The sequence below is a fragment of the Cyprinus carpio genome, chromosome B9 (genome assembly GCF_018340385.1).
Source record: "Cyprinus carpio isolate SPL01 chromosome B9, ASM1834038v1, whole genome shotgun sequence".
NCBI lineage: Eukaryota > Metazoa > Chordata > Actinopteri > Cypriniformes > Cyprinidae > Cyprinus > Cyprinus carpio.
Genome location: NC_056605.1, coordinates 23,731,289 through 23,758,357, shown reverse-complemented (window position 1 = coordinate 23,758,357; position 27,069 = coordinate 23,731,289). Strand labels below are relative to the sequence as shown.

At 35.7% G+C, this 27,069-nt stretch overlaps 1 protein-coding gene across 2 annotated transcripts; it reads right to left on the bottom strand.

Annotated features, from left to right (window-relative positions):
* Positions 1-184: 184 nt before the first annotated feature.
* Positions 185-20,442, bottom strand: cacnb4a (calcium channel, voltage-dependent, beta 4a subunit). Of its 2 annotated transcripts, XM_042731654.1 has the most exons (14): positions 20,223-20,442; positions 20,031-20,102; positions 9,535-9,651; positions 9,325-9,447; positions 9,107-9,234; positions 8,275-8,351; positions 7,916-7,935; positions 7,664-7,744; positions 6,536-6,594; positions 6,336-6,445; positions 6,049-6,200; positions 5,846-5,941; positions 4,898-5,083; positions 185-4,502 (listed from the first exon to the last, which is right to left on the bottom strand). In XM_042731654.1, the coding sequence occupies exons 2-14, from the start codon at positions 20,073-20,075 to the stop codon at positions 4,239-4,241; spliced, it is 1,458 nt and encodes a 485-aa protein (XP_042587588.1). In that variant the 5' UTR covers positions 20,076-20,102; positions 20,223-20,442; the 3' UTR covers positions 185-4,238. The 2 variants fall into 2 exon arrangements, with proteins under 2 accessions (XP_042587588.1, XP_042587587.1); XM_042731653.1 differs by having other exon boundaries at positions 20,031-20,441.
* Between the last annotated feature and the right edge of the window lie 6,627 nt (positions 20,443-27,069).

Below are 27,069 nucleotides of genomic sequence, written 5' to 3'. Positions count from 1 at the left end.
GCCATTAAATTATTAAAGTAAGTGATTCTCACTGCTATGTACATTATAGTATTATCATTATAGTATAATATTTATAATTGTTTTACATATTGACTGAAATAAGCCTGATGTCACTGATTCTACTGTGCATCTGAAAATGTGCTATTAAAGAGCTGAGGGTCAAAAACATAAATCATCACAGCACTCATTTTACATTCAAATTTATTTTACAAAAGAAAACTTACTTCATCTTACACATCTATTTCCCAAAAACCATATAGTGTCTCTTTAATCTGACGATGCAAATGGAATAATATGCATGCAGTTTTGTATTTCTCTCAAATACCGTCCTGCACAAGTAGTACCCACAATTCCATTTGAACTCCATTTGAAGCCATTAAGTTGCAGAGGCAGGTAAAGCATTAGCATGCAGCACTGTACACATTTGCATAGTAAATGGCTATCACTTATTTTGGATTAATTTCTCATCGTCCTTTACCAACATGCCATTCCATGAAACAAAACTTTGACTGAGGAAAAAATAAATCTATTATTCTCAGGAAAGGAAAGGAAAAATTGTTTAACGGGGCAGTGGATATAGGAAGTACATTGTTTTTTTTTTTACAAAATGAATTCATTCTGATCAGTTGTTGACAATTTACCACACACAGAATAACATTTAAATCGGCATATAAGATGAAAATGCTTAGCACACTTTTAAATAAATTAAATCCATAGGGATAGAAAAAAAAAACTTCTGTTTGCAAAAGTTGGAAAAAAATTGAACATGTACCTTATTATAAAGTTAAGGCATAAAGTTACTGGCAGGGAATCTATTGACTGAAACTGAAATTAATAATAATACTAATAATAACAGCAATGTTGGTCCTGAGTGTTGGCTACAATACTGACACCAAAAATGACCAAAGGACCTTAAGGTTATGGAAAATACACCAAAATTTGTAATTCTATACAAATAAAGTTATGTACATGTAGTGGGAAAACAATATATATATATATTAACTATCAGTTAATTTGAGGATGTCCACAAATAAGAGGTTTCATAAGGAGACTAATGTCTAGATTAACTTCTTATAATGCTGGAAGTGTTGTTTTAGGCATATGATCTAATAGGCAATAGAAATAATAATATAATATGAATACTATTTCAGAACAATACTGTCAACTGGTTCCCAATTAACTCTTTATACATTTATAATATGAATACTCACAATCTATATGATTCAGAGAATGTTACTTGTTTAAACAAGACAAGTGAATAGTATGTTCAAAGTAGTTTATAGTTTATGAAATATTGCACACAGACAGTGGAGTGGGCAGGAGAAATGGGGGTGGCAGTGATCAGAGAATAAGGACACTTTACCCAAACTCCATTAACTTCTACTGGCCCCTCAACTGCAGCAAGAAACGTTTCAAAAACGTTTACCGAATGCTTTCAAATGCTACATACCGTATACACTGAAAATAGCCTACAGACAGACAGAGTTTCTCTCCTACTGGTTCTGCACGCAACAAATCCAGTAGTTTATTACTAACAAAGCTACCTCTTCAGAACTGCTCACAGGTAGAACTTACAGTAGAATGGAAACTTGATAAATCCAATCATTTCCACACCAAACATATAGTATTAACACTCAGATATGAATAAACCTCAGCTATATGAAGCCACTGAAGGATATGGACCAAATGCTTTTTGCAACACAGTAACTATAAAACTGAATCGACACTGCTTTTGTTCTCTCTCTGAGCATTACGAACACACAACAGCGATCTCTGTGAGAGGAAACACTGTACAACACAACACAACTAAGGTAACTGAGTCAGATTGCGGAATTGTTGTGATTTAAAGTACCAAGAAATGAGTCGAGAAAAATGCTAAAGTCAAGATCCAGACAACATTAAAATAACATCAATTCAAGCATCGTCTGGACTGTTCATCAAACATCATTTAGCATTTTCCATTGAATAAATGACAATGGAGTTGGAGAAATATCTAATACGATAGAAAAAATCTGATGTTTTTTGTCATAATCATGTAAGCCAGCAGAACAAGCAAGTAGTTTTGCACATGCAAAGGCAGGAATGACACCTGATTTGTTCATCTGAGCACTTCAGTGTGTGAACAGCTTTTGCAAACAGGCTGTTAAAAAAAAAAAAAATTACAGAAAAAGCTTTCACGCAAAACAAACAATAAGAAAATGCATTTCCTTTTATAGTTTTTATGTTGTATCTTAGTCTAACGTCTAATTTTAATTCCAATAGTTAGTGTACCTGCTACGGCAAACAGTAACTATACTATAGGTCAGGCATACACTAAATAGTTCAAGACTAGTAGTAGTCATAATAATCAATTACGTGTTTCATAAAGCTTACTATAACAGATGAACTTTATGGTGATCCACAGACCTGACTAAGAGTAGGTTTACACGACAAGAGTGTACTAAAAACAGAAAAGTTTAGCATTTTTGAAATAGTTTTGTGTACAGATGACAACGTTGTCAAAACGATGCCTGTTCACATGGATTTGCTAAAACTACTAAAAATGCTGTATTGTGCATGCCAGGCCAGTAGTTGGCAATGCCACTTTGTAAAGAATCACTATGCAAACACGTAATACACTTGCGCATAACTGTTATAACAAATTCATGTTTTTATAGTTCACTGTACACTGAGGCGATAATAGTATTGTTTTTTTTAAAAACTTGCACTTTGATTTCAAAAGTTTGCATTTTCAGGGCCTTTTTCGTGTAAATGAAGGGCTAACACGCTTAAAAATTCCCATTTTTAACCCATTATTAGAAATTCCCATTTTTAGTTAAAAATAGTGTCGTGTAAACACTCCCTCAGTGACAGAATGGATTTCCACTCAGCTGCCATATATTTCAATGACACAGGCTACCGCGCCGTTTCATATGAGCTCAACAAAACCCCTGAGAATCTCACAAAACATGCTCAGGTCACATTTCACCAAAAATAAAAAAGTAAATAAATAAATAAATACATAGATAGCATAAAGAAAATATAGTTGATTTAGACAAGTTTTACATTTTTATTATAATACTGTTATTTTAATGATAATTAAGCACAAATAACCCTTTAAATTCTTATTAATTTCCATAATATGTATAGCATTTTTTAACCCATTATTCTGAATAACACTATTAAAGTAATTATTGAAATTTAACAAATACTATCACAATGCATAATTCTTTACAATGTAAACAAACACAAAAAAATCTTAGTTTTTTTATTGCAGCAATTGAAATAGAGAAGTGGATGCTTAATTTTTAATGAAAATAATGTCACAATTTGAGTCTTAACGGTCCTAAAACAGGCTTCATTGTATTTATATTGTTCATATTTATATGGTTTTTCTTCAGATTTTTTGGTGAAATATAATCCGTAAATCTTGTAATTTAAAATAAAATCTATCTGATACTGGTGCTCTGGCATAATTTTTTTGCAACAACATCCCACTCGTGAACCTGGGCAAAGCGCTGATTGAACTATAGGCATTATATGGTGTACATAAAAAAAGATAATATGTTGCTATATTTTGTATTTTGCTCAGAAAAAAAAAGTGTCTGTTGACACTGCCTGCAGAGATCATTATGAAAATAGACTGTTGGTAAAGAAACCTCTTGGATTTTGGCATCTATGAAGCATTCCTGCTTCGTACCTGAGGCTGTTTGGGCAAAATAAGAGACCATCAAATATAAATACTAAGACAGGAGGAAACAGAACGGTGAATGCATGACACTTCCATTGGCTACTGAAATCGTGCAAAAAGGCTCTGCGCTGATTGGGTCTTGGCACTGTTGAGCATTTCTGCATGCTGGGACTAGTTCAGGGTGAAAATTAGCATGCCACCACAAAACATCCTGCAAATATAGACAATGCAGGACTTTTAGGTTAGCAATTAAACGCAGGGCTTAGGCCTCTACTAGAAGAAACTGGATAGACCAGATGGTACTATAGTTGTCACTCCTCCAAAAGAGCTACTTATCTCAACCATTGCAGATAAAATCAGCACCTCCAACTGCCTGACAAGAGATGCGCAAGGGCTGCAAACAACTGCCTTACATAGAAGGACCGGGTGCTCGGATTTTGCTTTCAGTTAAGATGGCCCATACATGGGGACCTGTTTCAGAGTGAACACAATGCACTGCTTTTTCAGACAGGGTTTACACAATTACATGAGATTTATCTCATAGCTCTGGCTGTAGGGGACTGGATGTTCAGAGTCTGTGCCGCGAGTCGTTACTGTAGCCCCCTGGGGAGCCGCGGTTGCGGTGAGGTTTGTACGTGTCTTGATAGGGATCATGATACTCCTCCTCTACCAGAGGGTAGTGGTCTCGACTTTGCTGGGAGCTGGAGGACAGGCGGTTATGACTCTTCTTTTGCCGCTCGTTGTTGTGGTAGTTCTCATCAGACGTCATCAAGCTGCGCCGCTCCATTGGAGAGTTGTCGCTGATGTGATTGCTGTTTTTATTTCTTTGGCTCTGTTGAAAGTTTACCGATATTAGCAGCGGAACCAATATATTACAATACAAAATAAATACAAAATAACCCTTTCAGAGGACAGTTTTAAGCAATTACTTTCGAATATGTTACTGCATACAGCAAGCTAACAATTTCTGTCGAAAAAATGAGATAAACTTAATTCCCGCACACATAAACATAATATTTCATTTCATTTTTGGTTTCTGAAATTTCATGCAAATCTCCAGGAATCTCTGAAATCTCCAGTTCATTCCTATGGTACATTCTTTAAAGCTTGTGATGGTAAAATTAACCAAGGGGGTGGAGCTTATCAAGGACTTTCGACCTATTCTAATCAGCATATTTTGGAATATTTAGAAACGTATTTAAAACAGAGTCCCAAGTCTCCACTCACCTGTAGTCCAGAGATGGCTGTGGGGTACGGTGAGAGTGCAGTGGAGCCCAGGTTGCGGCCGAGCAGAGGGTTCAGAGGAGTGCTGAGGGAAGTGTGAGTTGCACGCCAGTAGGCCTCCATATATTCGGTCAGATGTTCACATGCATCCTCGAGCTGATTCTCATCCAAAATTACATCAAACATTTCCTGGAACAGGGCAGCAACAGCAATGTAGTCAGTGTTTTATATGTCACATCCCTTATTTTTAATGCATTCCATTCAACCACCTCCCTCTATTTTGGCGCATAACGCCAACTTTTCACAACCTAATCCAGCCTCAATAAATAAAAATCACATTTTGTCTTACTGAGTATCTTGTGTTTCTGTGATACACTACTGGTCAAAAGTCTGGAATTTTCTTTTTTTTTTTTTTGAATGAATACATTTACTCAGCAAGGACGCATTAAATTGATCATAAGCGACAATAAAGACCTTTATGTCACAAAAGATTTCAATTTCAAACAAATTCTGTTAATTTGAACGTCCTATTCATCAAAGAATCCTGAAAAATGACATTTCCACAAAAAACACTAAGCAATACAAATGTTTTCAACATCTATAACAAGAAAAGTTTCATTATCAGCAAATCAGCATATTAGAATGATTTCTGTAATATCATGTGACACTGAAGACTGAAGTAATGACTGCTGAAAATTCAGCTTTGCCATCAAAGGAATAAATTACATTTTAAAATATTTTCAAATTGAAAACAGTTATTTTTTTAATTGTAATAATATTTCAAAATATTACTGTTTTACAGTATTCTTAATCAAATAAATGCAGCCTTGGTGAGCATAAGAGACCCCAAATTGTTGAACGGTAGTATATGTCAGATTATTAAAGTAAAATGGGTTGCAAACACTGTAAAAGGGAAGAATCAGACTATGTTATGCTATTCTAGATACTCACTGGAGGACACTGAGCTAGTTTGTCTGCTGCCACCAGTTGTACATTTAAATGCTTGCTCTGAGACTTCCCTCGTGATTTGATCAGCCGTTGCAATACCTGTAAGTACACAAATGCAATAACTATGTAATCATAACATCATTCAACTAACATATATTGTTAATACTTGTTCAAATTCTTTTAATAAAGAAATGCAACCATTTTACCTTGGGAGAAGACACTTTGACATGGACAATAATGGGAGCTAAAGAGGTCTTGATGAGCTGGGCTGGATGGTTGATCGTGTCAGCATCCAGCACAACCAGCTGAAGGGATCTGGCCAATTCAAAAATTCGCTCGATCTCACTCTGAACCTCCGCTGCCAGAAACAGAAAAAGAAATTCAGCATTATGTCAACATGCTGGCTTAGAAGCAGCAAAAATGTCTAACATTAATTAATTAACTTGCATTCAATTAGAAATGCTCAACGGCAGTTAAACATGAGCTGACATACCCAGGTTGGATCTGGTGTTGGATCTCTCAATAATGACTCTCTTACTAGGGTTATTCAGCACAGATCTCTTGGCCAAAGAGATGTCTGCGGTTACTCTTGTGATCGATATCCTGAAATTAGGAAATAAATGTACTGAAATCATGAACACATGTACAGGAAAGGTATTTAAAATCCAAAAGGCATTAAAAGCTGTCCCTCACCTGCCTTCAAACCTGTGTTTCAGGAAGTCAAAGAGTGCTTTCTGCATCATATCTGTCACCTGTGTTCAAACCCATGAGGACAGGAGAGTAAAAAGAAAGATTTTATTTGAAAGATTCATTGGAAAATATCTAATTGACTTCAACAGCGTCTAGCCAGGAAATGAAAAAAAGTGCAGTCTGTCTTAGAGACACCCGAAAATGAAAATTTGCTGAAAATGTACTCCTTCCATATCATCCAAGATGTAGATGAGTTTGTATCTTCATCAGAACAGATTTGAAAAAAAGATTTGCATTACATCACTTGCTCATCATTGGATCCTCTGCAGTGAATGGGTGCCGTCAGAATTAGAGTCCAAACAGCTGATAAAACATTACAATAATCCACAAGTAATCCAGATGATTCCAGTCCATCAATTAATGTCTTGTGAACCGAAAACCTACATCCATTATTAAGGAGCACAAAATCACTCATATTTTAGCCATAAGCAATGCTTTAAAATGAAAAACATCTATTACAAACATTCAGATTGTCAGTTTATGAGACATTAATGGATGGACTTAAATTGTGTGAATTACTTGTGGATTATTGTGATGCTTTTAGCAATTGTTTATACTCTCATTCTGACGGCACCCATTTACTGCAGAGGATCCACTGGTAAACAAGTGATGTAATGCTAAATTTCTAAAAGTCCAATAAAGAGACAAAATCACTTGGGTGAGTTATTCTTTTAAATAATGTTAAAAGAAGCAGATGACATATATTCGTAAATAATGAGCTTGAATGATCAAACACAGCTGTTTATCTTTCACAGATCAATCATAATATATATGCTCCAAGAGATCTAGTCTAATATTCAGATGGTGCATGCTAATATGCTTGTCACCCTGATTTCAGGGATGGTGGTTATGTTTTTTTCCTCTCTTTCTAATTTCAAACCATGCTCCATTTTTGAGACTGGCATGTTGTACCCAGAAAGTTGTTGCCTTGGCAACTCTGCTTGGAGATGATGACTGCTATTCAGTGACAAACCGACATCCCCTCTCGCTCGCTGCTTAAGAAGTGATGCCCTGGTTACCATGTCTAAATATACACACTCACACAGACCATAGGGATTGGGGGAGGCCTACCTCATATCCCTTAAGTGATGGGCCAACTAAGACCACCGGCCTCATGGAAGGGACCACATCGTATGGAGGAACGTGCTCGGCCTGCAAAATAACAGCAATTTGATGTGAAACAATATGCTGTTTATATGCACCACAATAACCCCATACTGATTACTGCATGAACACTGCAATAGCTTTAAACAGAAGTTTGTTACAATAGTATAGTCTTTAGTAGAATTTATAGAATTGACAAATGAAATAAAGCTCACTCACCACTTTCTGTTTCTGTTTACCTGTGATGATGGAAACGAGGAATTTTAAAAAGTAGATTAGAACAAAATCTGATGCATCTTTTTTTTCTACTTAAAATACAAAATTAAATGTAATAAATATGATTTATTAACATTTTCAATGCCTAGCATTCTTCCTGTATGGTTTTTAATTTTACACTAAATTTCACTGGGCAACACAGCTTCTCTATAGTGTCTGTCTGGACAGCATTAAAAAACAGTCATGTTTCCCCTGGTTGCTATTGGAAAACATCAATTTATTCTGTAATTTCTGAACATTTTATAAAACCAGTCTGTAAGTCTGTAGGGAACCCTTCACTAAAGCTGAAGACTGAAGCTGACCTGCAGAAGCAGGGTTGGGCTTGAAGGTGCCTGACACCATCTCACCCAGACTGGAAGAAGAGTTCCCACTGGACTTCCTATAGGGACAGAATAGAGAATAGGGAATGGTGGTAATTAAGGACTGTTAATTAAAAAGTAAAAAAAAAAAAGCTCATCACATTGCATGAATAACTGGAGTCCAGCAGACTTTAATCAGTTTAGTATACTAAAAGTACAATTGCAGGGTATTTTTATTACATGCATAAATATCTAAATGTACTTAGCATGAAATAAATGTACTTCAAATACATTTTAGTATATTTATTTTTCAGCAGAGATGTAATATGTAAACATCTTCAAGGATCTATGTGGATCCTTGGTTAAGTGGTGAGGTATGACTACTGCGTGACTCAACACTGCTGATCACTGCTGTTAAGAGAGGGCAGCATCTCATTCAAAGGGTTTGTGTGTCATTTCTTTCAAAAACACCTACAACTATGCTCATGCTCAGTACATGAAAGGACATTGCGCCAATTCCAAAATGAGTTGTCCCATGAATAATCACCCGTCCTGTGTTCTAAATAGAACAATGCTGCAATGAACAACGAGGTTCAAGGGCATTTATAATCATCCTGAAATTTGGCTTTTGAAATTTGCACAGTGGAAATCTACCACATTTTTCATTAACTTTCATTATATTCTTCTTTGACGAATAATGGCTACTAATTTTTTAATAATTTACCACCAATGGCTTGTCAAGTAATATAATGGAAGACAGATTTGCATCTTAGCCTTCAAAATGGTTTAAGGTTTTGCGTAACACTCATTGCTCATATTTTCCCTACTTACTTACCCATGGAAGCGACCCCTTTTTTGCTCCTGCTGTAAGCGAATGTTCTCTAGTTTTAAGGGACTGGGGATGAAACCGATATCACAACCTTCCTTCACCAGTCGCCCAATCCACCAGTCATTGTTGTACTTCTGTGGAAATACACAGAGGACATTTGTTTAAATTCCATTTATAAATGGATACAGCTAGACAGGCTCTCATTAAATAAATGCCCTCTTCACCTCCTTGATGTGAAGGAAGTCTTTAGCATCAAAGGAAATGGCAGTGCCAGCGACAGGAACATCCTCATCCAGGGCACCACAGTAGCTGACATTTGTCCTCACGGCAAAGGCCACTGCTTTGGCCTGAGACAGATTTAAAGCACCTATGAAGCATATATAAGAAAAATGGCATAGGTGCAGTACAGGTGGCTCTGGTTAAGACAGTCTGACCTTTGCCCTCTCCAGCTGAACGGTGGCTTGCTGTTCTTTCTCCTGCCGGCCGCTCTGCTCCTCATCCAGAGAGACATCTGAGTCAGATGGTCTGCTAGTGTAGGAATCGGCGGAACCCTGCATACACATTGTGAATATCTATCAATTTATTCCCAGCACCTTATGTAAAACAACCCCAAGAATCCAAAAATTTTTCTAGATGATTTAGAGTGGATGTGTGCTGCACCAAACAAAGGATATGTGGGAGGAATAGCCTTTACTTTGCTCTGGCTTGTCCCTAATGACACACATTTGTATTACACACATAATAATTTTATTGTTTTATCTGAATGGGTTTAGACTGCATTAAAAGGTTTTGTTTTAAATAGCTGTTCATTGGAGTGCATCAAGCAGAAGCTGCTAGTTTTTAATAATCTTTCATGTTAAAGGGTTGGAATAAATGTTATGTAAATATGAAAAGCATAGAAAGCCTTATAACAGAAGCAGCAGTAATAGTGAAATGACACATTATCAAGGAGAATGTGGTAAGCATGGAATACAGGAATGAATTACACCTGAAAATATATTAAAATAGAAAACCATAATTTTAAATTGTTATATTATTTCAGTATTGCTGTTTTTACTGTATTTTTGTTCAAACAAATGCTATATATAAAACAATAAATAACAGGTAAAATCCAAGAAATTCCACCATAACATAAATGTTAAAAGGGTCATATGATGCTGCTAAAGAGAACAATATTTTGTGTAATGAAATGTGTTTATGTAGTTTAAGGTTAAAAAAACTAATTATTTTCCACATACTGTACATTATTGTTTCTTCTCTATGCCCCGCCTTCTGAAACACGTCGATTTTCACAAGGCTCAACTCTCTGAAAAGCGAAGTGAGCTGTGATTGGCCATCTATCCAGCGCATTGTGATTGGCCGAATGCCTCAAGCAATACTGCAACAAGAATAAAAGGTACGCCTTCTTTCTTTGCGTGAACATCTGGGCGGCGTTATACAAATCTTACCACATACTGACGTAGATATGTGGGGGCATGTTAGAACGAGTCTTTTCAGGGGGAGCGTACGAGTGTTAACTTTTATAAAGAATATCTCTTTGGATTTGAGACTTTAGTCTTTGCTATTTCAAAGATGTTCTTTATTCACCAAGAGCTTGTAACACTCCAAAGAGAAAGGAAAATTTGAACACATCATATGACCCGTTTAAGGTACTGAAGAAGCACACATGAAAGCTTGCATTCTGAGGAACCTGAAATTATGAATACAGGGTTAAATTCCTTTTAGACACTTTTTAGAAACAGGCGACAAGGCAGATATGACACTTATCAATGAACCCCAGTCCAGTAAGAGTGCAGTAAACAGGTCTAAGTGTTTGCAAAGCTGAGAAATGCATGTGCAGATGTTGATGCACAGGCTCACGGCATTGAGGGAAAGAGGACCAGATCAAATACAAAATGACTGAAGCTGACAGGCCCAAGATTCAGAGTTATGGATGTCAAAGGTATTACAGAGAATAAAAAAGAGAGGGTGAATGGATCAAAAGTCCCATAGGAAAGACAAACCAAAATCTAAAACCAAAATGGCAATTTATTAAGAGCAAGATATGCAATGAATTCAAGAGCAACATGTGCTTTGATCTACTAATCAAAAGACTGTGCTCAAAGCTAACAGACGCCTTGGAGGTTCACTAAACCTGTAGTTGTGTCCCATAAGAACATACCAACTAATCTTATAATCCACTAGTATTCTCTTTATCACTGCAATACAGTCATCCAGAATTAAATACAGCCCTTTTTTTACTACAACGTCAGCTATTACTGTTCATTCCATTAAATGAACATCAACATTTACCGAATATGCAGGTTAATTACTTATCACAAAAAAATAGTTTGGATACATTTCTCAGTAATAACAGTAGCACTTACAATGTTTACAAATTCACTGAGGTAAGGACAACTACTTAATCTCATATCCCTCAAACATAAGCGATTAACTGCCATCACCCTTAAAATCTGTCTGTGATCTTGCTTCACATTTGCTTAAAACAAATCTGTGTAAGATATCTGATTTTACTCAGAAACCTTTTAAAAGTCATTAAAAAATCTAAGTTTGGTGCATTACGGTTTATTGCATCCTTTGTACCATCCATGTATCATGTATCCATGTATACACTGTATTTTATGTTTCAGTCAAATATTTTAACTAATTTACTTAAATCCCTTAAATGAAGGTGGTATCATTTAATGTGCCATATTATATTACAACATATTACAAAAAAGGTGTTCCAGCTGTCAGGAAAAATATCATCAATGTATCCCGTTATGCAATTTGACAGATGATGCCCATGTCTATCTTTTCTGTGCTGGGGTTGGCTAAAGCAGTCTGATGTTCTTACCATCACAAGAGCTGTAAAATACACACTATTCCCCAACCACCTATCTGCAGATAGATTGTACTGCATTAAACCTAATCGAAAGAAGAAAAAAACTAACAATAAAAACAAACAAACAAGAGCACTGTACAAGTATCAGACAGACACAGAACTATAGTACAGTCAAGAGCAACTATGAAAGAAACCAGAAACAATGAGTTAACAAGGCTCAATAAAATAGGAAAATGATGGTCACTAGGGATTTGGTTGCTTTGACATGATAAAAAACAAAAATATTTATATTGTCTAACTGTATATGATATCATCACTTCTGCAAGTTCACTTTTGCCAAGAAAGATGTCTCTATTACCGTGGGAGATGAAGGAATTGGATGAAAAGTGCTAGATCTCCATCTCTGTTCATTTAATGACTAGACACGACTAGATCAGTTTTTTAAGCTCACAACCCTAGCCAGCACAATGCTCTCACTACTGGCCATCACACTAGATCATGGACCTCCATGGCCAGGGTAGTCATGTGACCAGTGTTACATAAGGCCATGTGCACTGAGGCGAGTCAAGTGACAGGAGCTGCATCTGCTCTTGATGATATCAAAGCCCCTGTGATTCATCCTCGCAGCAACTCTTTTTTTTCATCTTCTCATTCTCCAGCACACATTAGGACCACTGGACCGTCAAACTATTCGGTTTAATACTGCAACACAAACAATTTGAATCTTTAAACTGAGCTGATGCACAATGACTTTTACGAGTCAACAAACACTAATATATTTTGGCCCATCAAAATATTTGCATGTGTTGCTGTATAATCAAGTTCAGTGGATCGCAGCTGGTGGATCACAAGGTCTGATCTGGTGGATCACAAGGTCTGATCTAAATAGAAACAATGCTTATTGCAAATACAATGCAACTTATTATATAAACATGCAGTTAATATAGCAAAAAAGGCTTTTTAAGGAAAATCATGTCACTATTTACTCCCCCTCATGTCGTTCTAAACCTGTATGACTTCGTTTCTTTTGTGGAACACAAAAGTAGAATGTTGGTATCCAGACAGTTCTGGGTCCCATTTGGATACCATGCAGGTATCCAAATGGTTTTGGGCGTTTACAGAATCTGCAGTCAAGCAATCACTTCACTTTAGAAAACATTACACCCCATGGCCAGCTGGTTTGCTTCCTCTATGCTGCCGACTCAGCGATACCGACGGCTGGATGGAGAGAGATGGCAGGGTGCAGGACGGGAACATTTCCTCAGCAGATGATAGCACAGTTCCTCTTTCTCAGGCTGCCAGCACACTTCAACCTGAGGTCAAATATTTAATTTTCAAGCAATAAATGGTTTAATTGTTAAACAGTTATCATCTTTTTACATATGGTCATGTATAAATTAATCATTTAATTTTAAATCAGTTGTTGATAATTAAAATTACCTGTGGCCATGCAATGTTTGGCATGACACATTGATGAGAGGGTCATAAATACATTTAAATACAGTCCCTGAAGGCATGATTCATCTGCTGCACTGTCCAAGTCAATCCCATAAGAGAGCTTCTCAGAAACAACTTAGACTATCAGGTGAATTTGACTAATTGCAAGCTACTGAGGTATTCAAATTAAATTAGGTAATTTAAAAGTAAAATTTATTTATTTATTTTTTATACCTGTCTGATTTTTAGAAAGTTATGCAGACTATATTTTGCCTTGGACTGCATTTGCTCCAAAAGACTTTGAATACTCATTCAGACAGATGAAGACTGTAGTTCAGCTTAGCAAAAATCTATAATTATACTTCCCATTACAATAAATCTAGGCAAATAAGGCTGAAAATGTATACTGATCTCAAACTTGATACATCAGAATAAAATGAATCTATCTATCTCTTTCAAACAGGCTTTTTCAGATACATTTGCTTGAGAAGGAGATGAAAAACACCTTAATATGAGAATGTCTGGAGACACATTAGAATTTCTTACTCAAGCACTTGGTTTAGCATGAATGCACACGGAAATTATTTCTATGCCTCGGCTATCACAACCTACTTAGCAGCAAGACAGTTTTATAAATGACCCAGCTGATGTTTATTTATTACCACATAGCAAAATCTATTAACCAGTGCTTCCAACTTTAGAAGGAGCCATGACTGGTGTGTAAAAAAACAGGCCGCAAATAAAAATAATTTTTTTTTGTCGTATTTCATTAAAAAAAATCAAACTATTAATATTTTCCCAGTTATATTTATTCAAAGCAGCCATTTATATTTTGTGATGCCAGTGAGTCTTAGAGCATTTGGGGCACTCAAAGTCCACTATGCTGGTAGACCCTTGCCCTGTATTTCTTTGAAAACAAAAGCAGATATATACAGTGCCCTCCATAAGTATTGGAACAGTAAAGACAAAATTGCTTTCTCTGCTGTGGAGTCAAGACATTTGCAAATATGATTAAAAGCTGAATATGCGACAAAACTACACAATGTCACATTTTATTATTAAGTTTTTCAACACATGCATGTTTTAACAAATAAAAAGGACAGCACTTTTAGAGTTCATCCCACTATTTGATGTGGGCATAAGTATTGGAACAGTTGAATTTAAGGCAGATGTAAAAGATTAAAAGGTAATTTTTATTTGCAGATCCCTTGCATGCAATCAGAGCAGTGAGTCTGCAACCCATAGACATCACCAGACTCTTGGTCTTATCCTTTGAAATGATTTCCTCCAGCCTTTAATGCAGCCAATTCCAACTGTTGCTTGTTTTGGGGAGTTTCTATCTTTAGTCTCCTCTTCAACTGGTGAAATTAATGTTCAATCAGATTTAAATCTGGAGATTGATTTGGGCAATCTAAGACTTTACATTTCTTTGCCCTTATAAAATCCTTGACTGAACTGGCAGGGTGTTTTGGGTCATTGTCCTGATCCAATATGAAGTGCTTTCTAATGAGTTTGGTGGCATTTTCTTGAATATTGGTAGCCAAGATGATTTTGTACCTTTCCAAATTAATTCTGCTACTGCCATCATACATTAAGTCATCTTTAAAATGAAGAGGTCCTGTTCTAGAGACAGCCATGCACGCCCATGCCATGACACCACCTCCACCAAGCTTTACAGATGAGGTTGTATGCTTAGGATTTGCAGTTCCCTTTTTTCTCCACACTTTTGCATTCCAATCCCTTAGATAAAGGTTAATCTTTGTCTCATCGGTCCATCAACTCAGTTCCAAACCTCTACTGGCTCACATTTGTGAAGAATCTTGCCTTTCTATTTTTGGTGCTGATCAGAGGTTTGCTTCTTGCTGTATAGCTTCTGTAATTCTGTGTCAAATTCTCCTGCGGACTGTAGATTGACAGAGCATCACCCCGGCTTTCTGGAGGTTGTCGGTGATTTTACAGACATGTATTTTAGGGTTAATTTTCACAGCTTTTATGATTTGTCTCTCATCAACTACTGTTGTTTTTCTCAGGTGACCAGGTCGTCTTTGGTTGCTGATGTCGCCGCTAGTAGTTCTAAACTCTTGATTTCTCCATGCCCTTTGTTTTTCCTTTAGTTCTAATTGACTTCCTCTTTTCTTTTAGCATCCAAATTGCTTGCTTTTCTTTCAGAGTCGGCTTCCTTGTCTTCATCCTGGTTTGTGTGTGTCATCATCGAATGCAAGACTTAGAATGAAGAAGCAATGGCTATAACTGATAATACACATTCCCTGCTTTTAATATCTGAAGAATTAATGCAACAGGACACAGCTGAACACTTAGAAAGACCTGTGAGGCAACTGTTCCAATACTTATGTTCACATCAGATAGGGAGATGAAACTCTAAAAGTGCTGATCTTCTTAGCTGGTAAAACATCTTTGTGTTGAATCACCCAATAATAAAATGTGACATTCTGTAGTTTTGTCTCATATTCATCTTTTAATCATATTTACAGATTCCTTGACTCCACAGCAAACAGAACAATTTTGTCTTTACTGTTCCAATACTTATGAAGGGCACTGTATATATCCCACCACCATTTTTGCATCTTGATTTAATAGATTGTCTCTTCGGATTGTGGAGAGTTTTGAGTTCTGCAAGTTAATGTTTACTTAGTACTCTTTTTATAACAAAACGCAAACAAACAGTTATTATAACAAAACACAAAAAGAACATTTTTCATGTTATGACTCCTTGCTATATATGCACACACACACACACACACACACACACACACACACAAACACACACACAAACGCACGCACGCACAAACACACACACACACAATACAACTATTTTTAAACATGTTCAGTATATATTAGAATTAGTGCTGTCAAACAATTATTCGTGATTAATTGCATCCAAAATAAAAGTTTTTGTTTACATAATATATGTGTGTGTACTGTGTATGTTTATTATGTATATATAAATACACACACATGCATGTATATATTTAAGAAAATATGTTATGTTTATATATTAAATATATTTATATAAGATATACATGCAAACATATGTAAATATTTTCAAAATATATGTTGTATGAGTGTTTCTTTATATATACATAATAAATATACACAGTACACACACATATACTGTATTATGTAAACTAAAACGTTTATTTTGGATGCGATTAATCACGATTAATCGTTTGACAGCACTAATGAGAATATATTTTTAGATATTAGACTTTTATTTACTTTGTTTAAGAATCCTTTTTAACGATTTACTTAAGAATGTCCTTTTTTCAGGACAATTTAAATTAATGTCTGGGGACAACTTTGTCCCTAAATGACAGTATAGACGAGTAAACCCCCACATACAATGGCTGAACCACATGCAGCTTTCATGTACTCTGCCTCAGTGTGTACACCATTATCTAACCACGTCAAGTGTGTGGGCTTGGGTTTGTCAAGCCACACGTTCTGCTTATCTTCAGAGATTGTACGCCGTGAACATTTTTCTGTGATGCCAGTGAGTCTGAGAGCATTTGGGGCACTCAAAGTCCACTATGCTGTTAGACCCTTGCCCTGTATTTCTTTGAAAACAAAAGCAGATAAATCGGTCAGTGAAAAAGCATCCTCCAGTGAGCAGATATGCAGATGAATCACGAGGGCTGAGGACCAATGCAGGCAAGAGCAGTGGGTAATTACAGATAAATCTCTCCACAACACAGCACGAGATCACTACCATTTAGGGCCACATCTGATGAAAGCAAATACTTAACCATAAAAAGAGATGATGATGAAAGCTTTGTTTCACATAGTAAGCCATGAAAGGTACAGTACTTCTAATATCTGACTAAACTGATCTTTAAACTGATCCCAAAATTGGAATTGAGTCCTTGAACTTGTTTCCTTGAAAACAGCATGTTCGTGAATTGCTCAGTCTGAATTGCGAACTGGTTGCGAACTAAAAAGCAGAAGCAGACGTTACTAGTTCTAGAGTTATAGAGCCAGATTTTAAACTCGTTTTGAGATTGGTTAGATATTGAGGGAGTTATTACAATAAGTTTACCCAAAAAATTTAAACTCGCTCATATTTACTCATGTAATACCAATACATGCAATTCTTTCTTCTGTGTAACACAAAAGAAGATCAGAAAAAAATAAATCTGAATAAAAGTCATACAGGTTTGGGGTGAACTATTGCTTTAACTGCTCTAATTCTGTCCAATTTAGTTAACAATACAATTTTAAAAAATTGTTTAAAAAAACAGAAGTCACTATCATCCATTTCCCTCAAAACATTTACCTTTAAACTATACTGAAAGCAATCACTTCCACTTTAAATGCAGTATGAGATAATGTTTGAACTGGTAGTTTGAAACTTTTGCAGTTGCTTTTATTAGAAAACAATTCCAAATATAACAGTGCACATCTTGTATGCACAATTAGACTGACAATATGGAACACCATCAGTGTCATAAATATAAAAAACAGGATACACGAAACAATTACATGCAACGAATAGTACCCTCTTGAACCCTCCATTACCTTTAATATTCATAAGCCGTCAGGGAACAGGAGAAAAGAGAGGCAGACACAATTAGACCACAAGGCTATATTAAGATCATCAGAGGCCACCAGACCTGAGCTACTTTGACATAATTTCATTCTTACGACATAATTTCCATTATATTTCTGCACCATATAATTCCAGAGAAAATACTTGCTGCAGGGTATTAAATTGTCCTCCACATAAATTAAACAGCCTCTCAGCATTTCACAGTAGAGAACAGATACTTTGCTAGACAGACAGACAGACAGACAGACATACATATAGGAAATGTGGAAAGCAGACAAAATTCATTGGACCCTCCTGATTGAATCCCCACTGGTATATGGTGTGAACACCTGCTCCCTAATTGACAGATCTTAAATGGGTAATTCACCGCTGGCAAGATGTGCTTTTAATAAAAATGAACTTGTGAACTTGTCCTTTAACTATGCTAGAGTGCTTTATCAGTTAGGTGAACGGAGATAAATCATGGTGATTTCCTTCAAAGAGCCCCTGATCAATGAAAGCCTAACAGAATGTATTTGGTATTTAGGTTGTAAATGGGATGTTATGTTAACATATATGTTGGTATGTGACAAATTCAGATTTTCTGATCTCTTGTTTTGTGAGGCTGTTAACAGTCAGTGACTTGTTTAAAGGTGACGCACCTACAGTAAACAGTAATTGCACAACATATTTGTCACAAAAAAAAATCATAATTTAAGTGTCACAAAATGAGACATAATGAATATATTTTAAATAAAAAATTGAACGTTACTGTTTACTAAAAGTAACTCATACATATTTATTATTCATATAATATCTTATGTTTCTCACTGAGGCTAAATCAGGCATTCAATTCAATGATGAAAAACAAACAAACAAACAAACAAATGTATGGAAATAACACAAGAGGTGTCTTAAATCCACACAATTACGATTTATTTCCAAGGTTTATCAAAAAAACAAAACAAAAAAAAACTTACTTTTCTCAAACCTTCTTAGGTCTAACTAATAACACCAACATACTGTACATAAAAAAATAAAAGGAATCCTTCATTCAGACCAACTCACAAATCTGAACTGCCAACTTCCTATTATGAAAAGTGCAAAAGTGGGTGAGAGATGTTCTCCCGAAAATGATTTTTTTTTCTGTTCATATTCTTCCAAAAATTCAGTGGAAGTCACTGGGCTTCAATATCATTTGATTCCCAGCAATCTTCAAAATATCATCTCTTGTGTTGGGCAAAAGAAAGAAATTCATATGAATTCGGAACAACACAAGGGTGCGTAAATGATGACAAAATCTTCAATTTTGGGTGGATCTTCTGAGGAACATAAATATATTTTGAGATTTGTCTCAGTGAAATTAAATGGGCTCCAATGTTGTTTGGTTCTCAGCACTCTTCAAAATATTTTTGTGTTAAACAAAGCCATACAGCCAAAAATTGATAAGATAGTATCAATTCGTTTTTCAGCTCTGACTTTTGCCAATGGTAACACTGAGTGGAATGTGGATAGTTTGTGATTCATGTAAAAAAAATTTCTGCACAAGTGTTGAAACTTGTGACTCTCTGAATTAGGAGACTAGCCTTGGCGTGGCTGTAACCAGTACAGACATCAATGCTCAACATTATTGCTACTTCCATGGGACTCGTTTATATCTGATCAAATGATGCTAATTAAATAAGCCCTTCATTACAAGCAGAAATAAAGAGGCACTTTAAGCAAGCGTTCCTTTTGAGTAGCCGAGGCCACACTGAAAATCCAACAAAAACAAAAACAATGCATGCAAGGAACTAAACCAGTAAGCAGCGTGGCATTATTAGCGACAGCTCAATGATACGGAATAACAGGCTACCACAACAGCTGACTGATGCTCTCCCCCAACTGCTTCTTCCACGATGCATCTGAAAGGCAGAGCGAGGTTTGGAGAAAGAGTAGAGGTGACAGTGAAACAAAACCTATACACATGCACACACACATACGGATCCTCTCCCCTCCCCCAAAACACTCAATGGGACCAGTAGCACCATCCACAAGCTGAATTCCTCCAGCCATCCTCAAAGCATCTGTGTGAGCATGCATTCATTGAAAAGAGCGTGAAGACGCACACATAGACCCTTACTCACCGCCTCTGAGTCTTCAAATCCATGCAGGTACAAGTTGTCGTACATGGAGGTCTGATATTCCCACGGGATCACCTTAATGATCAAATGCAAATGTGGGATAAGGAAGCTCCAGCGAGAGTACGTCTAACAGTGCTCTCTTACAATCCCCTTGCCCACAATAAGAAGGAGGAGTATCAAGCAGACGGCAATCACCTCTTTCGCTCCTCAAGCCAGCGTACTGTATTAATGAGGATGAAGCGTGATCGATCACATCACAGAGAAGTTTGGCTCTCCCCAGAGGCTGCAGAGACCTGGCATTTTATCAAGCTTATACAAACAGAGCAGGAAAACAGATCCTTCCTCAATCAGAAGCTGATGACAAAGCAGCGAGGCCATCTTCTGATTGGCTGAGAGGAGCTCCAGTAAGAAAGGACAAGTGCTCTCTTCTGTTGACTGTTAAAGGAGGAGGAGAAGGGATCTGCAGGGTGCTGACAGCAAACCACTCCTTGACCACTGGGTTTTCTGCTATTTTTCCTCACCGTTTCTATTTTTGACCATCTTGGATCTCACCTCTTTTTTCTTCATCTCTTTTTTTTTCATCCATGTTCACATATACACAATTAATGCATTAGTTCACATACACAGTAAAAATTAGGTGTTTACAAAATTACACTGGCAACAGCTTGCATGGCTTTTAAAAAATGCCTTTTTTCATTTAATTAATTTACTAGCGTGAATTTTTTTAAGAAAAAGCATAGAATATATTATTAATTATATTGTAAATATATTATTATTATTATTATTATTACTCACTATTATAGTAAAATAAACAACTCAAACAGAAGAGCATGACACTAGCAATGCCAATCTCCTGTTCAATTTCCAGGGAAAGTTAAAACTGATAAAACATGTACCTTGAATGCAGTCTAAGACACTTTAGATAAAGGCATCTGCTCAATACGTAAAAGTCAATTGATATTATAATCATGCGTTTCATCTGTATGAAAGTGCTTGCTGTTTTAAACTACTGACAACATTCGAGACAAAACCACACCTTAAAATGCCAAACGCAAACCTTCACAACTGGTATATGAAACACAACAAGTGTAAACATCAACTAACTGATCATTTTGAGCTGAAGAACAAATGCATCTTGACAACACAACACAATACTAAATATGATACCCAACTCAAAGGTGCAAACAATTGCAACCATATTAATCATTTATATTCTAGAGCAAATGATAAATGGAGCTAAACCGCAAACCATTTTTTTTAAATGTCGGCCTAAGGCCTATTTGAGTTAAAAAGCTAAATTGAGAAGCTGTAATAAGGATGGGTTTTTGTTGTTTGCTTTTTTGTGTTATGCCATTGTGGTATACAGTATATATATTTGCATTGCATAATACTGATAAATTGTTTAGATCTTTTTACTTCTAATTTTTTCAGAAGTAAATAATGCTGAAAAATGTTACTGCTTTGCAAAGATTCACTTTATTATTGTAGTTTTTCAATTTTACATTTCAGGAACAGCATTAATGTCCCAGGTCCCTAAATCTCTGTGACCATCAGCTTACTGCAGATATGAATGATGAAGCATAAATTGAGAGCTTGACATGACAGTATTGAACTGAACTGTTCTTTACTGGGTGTATATCAATACCTCTGCTTTGTGGAGAAGCTATAAAACATCAACCCCATGGGGTCACTAATAAGAGCATATAAATTGCAGCTATAACCAGATATAACAAATGTACAACTCTTTTCCCCTAAGCCTGAATCTTTGCATCTTTTAAATATTACTGTTCAAAATTCAATCATCATTGCTCCAATAAAATACATGATGTCTCTGGACAAACAAGATAAAATTAGCCCAATATGAGACGTATTGACATTTATGTAGCATTAAACATGCAATTTTTTAAGGTTGTGTTGCATTTCTAATTCTGTTATTGGTTCATATTTCCCTTGATTTCACTCCAGCTACAGAAATAATAAGAAAGAATCAGGTCTTGTTCAAGTAATTACATGGAAATGAACTGACGGTGTTGCTGTTAATTAACCACTGCTCTCTCGAGATAAAACTCTGGCACACATCGCCCCCTGTAGTTCACATAGCACATCTACATGCCTGCTTTTCTACTGGAACAAATTATTTTGAGTAAAAAATGTCTAAAACACACTCACCTCTTTAATTTACTCTTTTAGTCAAATGAACCCATGAAGAGTCCATAGACATCAAAATAGAACAAGAGCAATCAATACGATTCTCTGCTTCAACTGGATCCACCGAAAAGCGTATGATGAGATAATAATGCTAAATGTAATGTAATTTACATCTACCAATAAAAAATCTTACTATTATAGATTATGTTTCGTAAAATGTACATGCATAGTTAAATAATTTAACAAAGCATACTTATTAGTTAAATGGCACAGCCTACTCCTTTAGATCACTACTGATATTTTCACATTTAATTAACAAACATCTTTGAGTTACTGTGGTATAATTCCTGTTACTAAATAAAGTGCATCTTAATATCCTAACCCTGTAATCATTTTTGTTTCCTTTTAATGCTTAACTGTCATTTGAATGGCTGTAATAATTCTACAAAGAACCCTCTTGCTTTTTTGTGATTGTTTATTATGTGTCTTGTTTCCTGATTCCACTATTTAATTTAGTGAGTTAAATCTCTAAAATCTGATGTGTCAACATCTAATCATCAAATCAACAGCCATGCTAATCTTGCCTGCTGCTCTTGAGCTTTTTTGGGGCCTATGGTCAATAAACACAGCAGGGAAGCTTAAGAAATAAATTAATAACTAAAGAGTTTAGCCATGTGACCTACACCAGCGAGATTAATAATTTATACAAGCTCCCAATGATCAGGAATTTTAAATGCGATATTATGGATAACTATAAAAATAGCAACAACTTCCAACAGCTTGGGTTAATAAATCATTTTAAGTCTCTCTACATGAAAACAGGATTGTTTCAGCCATAAATTCAAGGCAAGTTTAAGTAGGTTTTTATATACATGACTACCTGCAGTCTTGTCTTTAACCTTGATCTCAGCAGGTTTTTACCACCACTGGATTTCCTCACCTCATTTGAGCAGATCTCTAAGACACGTACAGGTTTAGAAGCAAGACGTTTCCTCTCAGCGACACCCTATGCTCTGTAATAATCTTGCACATTCATCTGGGGATGCATAGATTCATTTTCTAGAGGATATGGGAGTATGCATTAACTCAAACTATTAAAAAAAAGTCTACCATCTAAATCTGAGGTTCTTATAAATGATTGAGAAGAATTTAATCAGAACCTAGTTATTATGATCACATCTAAAAATATATACACATGTAAACTTTATTATGTAGGGTGTCCTCAGTGAAGGGTCTTGGCTGTGAAACCACCTCTATGGCCAGAAATAGAGTGTCCTGGAAGTCAGTCAAAAAGCTGAATTCCCAAGGATCTTTGGGGACCTAGATTCTAGAATCATTTGCAGATAGCCTGCAGCATGAGCTGCGTGCATAAGGTGACTGATGAATATACCAATAAATACAAATGTAACAAAGCAATACGTATATTTTATGGTAAAATATTGTTAACGTTATAAAATGCATATACATTTTCACTTAATAAAGTAATAATTCATCTGGAAAGAGGAATTAGCCATGCAAATCATTATATTTGTTTCAATCTTAATAATATAACAAATCTAAAATAAAAAAAATAGTCACCAAAATGCCATCTCATAGTGCTTGTAACATCACTGTTTTTACAGTGAAATTTTAAAAGGGATTACAGTAAATGCTGTTTGGTTACAGTATAGGAATGAAGGCTTTTTCCTGTCCACATTCTGACTTAATACACAAAGCTTTTGCCCTACAGCTGCACAAACTCTGCAGGGAACACTGTACAGTCCTCAAACATGTGAACAAGGGTAGATTCAGGGACAGCTAGAAAATGCCACATTGCATGCATCAAGGTCATTGGCTTCCCCTGGGATACTTTTTTTCTTCTCTGCAAACTCATATATCTAGATGCATCTGACGACAGGGATTACATCATATTTCCATTAGGAAAATGGACTTTATGATTTCATATTACATGTGCTGAAAGAATATTTACAGGCTATATAAATCTCAAAATATATATATTTTTTTGAGATGTTTTGAAGATCCATGCCAGCTCTATTCAGCTAAATGTCAAACAAGTTCAGTTAGAAAGGTAGCCATGAGCAATTCACATTCATCTGATGACAGCAAGGATTCGTCTGTTGCTTGGAAACCAAGTGACCTATTCAAAAACTGCACAAGAGTATAATTCTTTGAAAATCACACAGAATATACATATATATATATATATATATATATATATATATAGAGAGAGAGAGAGAGAGAGAGAGAGAGAGAGAGAGAGAGAGAGAGAGAGAGAGAGAGAGAGAGAGAGAGAGAGAACTGTACAACTTGTACAAAGTATATTTCCAAAGGATTGTAGCATATTATACTAGCTTGTTTAGTTGTTTCTACCATGACAAAAAAGGAAATTGCGACTTTTTTTCTCACAATTCTGATTTTGTTTCCTTGCAATTATGAAAAAAGAACTGATGTTAACTCACAATTCTGAGAAGACCGAATTATAAGATATATACTTGCATTTTGTGAGAAAAAAGTCAGAATGCGAGATTAAAACTCAATTACCGAATTGTGATATGTAAACTCGGGAATGGTAAGACAAATAGTTAGAATTCTGATTTTATATCTTGTGATTCAGATTTTTTTTTCTCAGAATTGTGAGTTTATTTCTTGCAATTTTATGCTTACAGAGAAAAAGAGTCAGAACTGTGAAAAACAAAGTCCACATTTTGAGATAAAAAGTCGGAATTACCTTTTTTTTTTTTTTTAAATAAATAAATTATTCAGTGGTGGAAACAGTGTTCTATAGCATAGCACTATGATTTTGATTTAAAAGCTGAATTCAACTACAGTACTATATATAATCTGATTCAAAATATGACACATTTTGAACATATGAATTATTATGCAAAAATTCTAATGAGTCATTTAAACTGAGTAACAACCCTCCAAGTGGGAGCATGTTGTCATCATTGGCAGATTTGAAAGAATATGTGTATTATGGAAAATGCGAACTCGTTGGCTTCTATAAAAACTATTACGTAACCCAGTGTTGCACATTAGGCACATGGTAAGTGGTTATTTAATTATCTACTGAGAATATTAGTCACTGTTCAAAACTCTTCAAAATGTCCTACGCACAGTGAGCTACCCTTAAAATGAGATCTCAAACAAAAGAGTTCAATTCATTGCAAAACAAAAGAAAGTGTGAGAGTGCTTCAGAAAGTCACATCACAAACCATTTAAATGGAGACATTATACTTCCATAATCTACATCATCCTCTCTCACCTGGCGGAGGATGAAGCTGGTGGATGTCGTACTGCCGTCGGATCTCTTAAGTCGACTGCGCCGTGAGTAGGTGCCTCTGTTCACCTGTGGCAAAAGAACAAGCTATTAATCTATTTCTCTTCTACCGGCAGAACAGGGACACATTCATACAAACACATACACCCACGTATCCCACCACAACACTGTCAGAGGGGTCTCAGTGGGGTCTGTTAGCTATAGAACTTACTGTCAGAGTCAAATGAACTGGCAAAAGCATTTCAAGGAAGATTAATCACTTGCATTAATCATCGCTGGTTTATACGTCAGTATGAAACCTACAGCTAAATACAGCAGACATAAGGATCTTTGACCTATCCTGGGTGTTACATGACTAAAAGCTTGACAGATAAGGAGGGTCTATTGAGATAGATGTCAAAGCGCATCACCACAAGGAAGCTGAACTCTGCAGAGCCACATAGACATCAATGCAATGTGTTGAGCAGGCGAAAATGCCCTTCAGTATGGCTGGCCGCAATGCAGTCCTACATTGAACCACTTCTGAGTAGATCATGCGGTTAAAATATATAGCGGTTTGAGCTGAACGGATGTTTCCAGTAGTTTGTTGTGCAAGAAACATGTTATGGCCATCTGCTGCATAGGAAGCACTGATGCTTACGAAACTGGGTCAGGTCATGCGTTCTTTACAGGGAAATCAATGAGAACATGAATTATTTAGCAGCCTAATTAAAGACCAATAGATCAAACTGACATCCAATAATCTTTAGCACGTTTGGGATTTGGTTTTAATGATTCTTTTAATTGTATAATCAGCCTGAGTAGAGCAAAGGGAGAGTTCACCCCAAAATGTAAATTTTCTCAACATTTACCCACCAATATGACTTTCTTGTTTAGGTGGAACATAAAAGAAGGTGACAGAATGACAGTCACCATTTACTTACATTGTATGGGAAAAAAATGTAATAAAAGTGAATGATGACTGAGGCTGTCAGTCCCTAAAATCTTTTTCACAAAAAAAACAAAACAATTTGAATTTGGATCATATTTAAGTTGAGCAAATGATGACCTTTTTTATCATATGTACTGTCCTTTTAAGCTATTATTCCACATAATACACCAGTTTAAAACACAAAACATAAGAATTTTACTGTGACACTACCATGGCGTCTTGATTATTTATCATGTCAATAGCTTTTCTCTCTTTTTTTGGACATGTATCATGTCATTCCTTCATGTACATCCAATTACAGTACTATATGAAAATTCCATCTGTACCAACAATACATGTATCAACATCAAGCCATCCATCATAAGTTAATGGAAATATTACAAGGACATTCAGAGGTTTGTATTACAAGTGGAAAAACTAAATTACAAACATGAAATAACAATGCAAGTGTTTGGTGCAGATATGCAATATATATATATATATATATATATATATATATATATATATATATATATATATATATATATATATATATGTGTGTGTGTGTGTGTGTGTGTGTGTGTGTGCGTGCGTGCGTATGTATATATATATATATATATATATATATATATATATACATATATATATATATATATATATGCTATACACACACACACACACACACACCTGTACAACTTGTATAA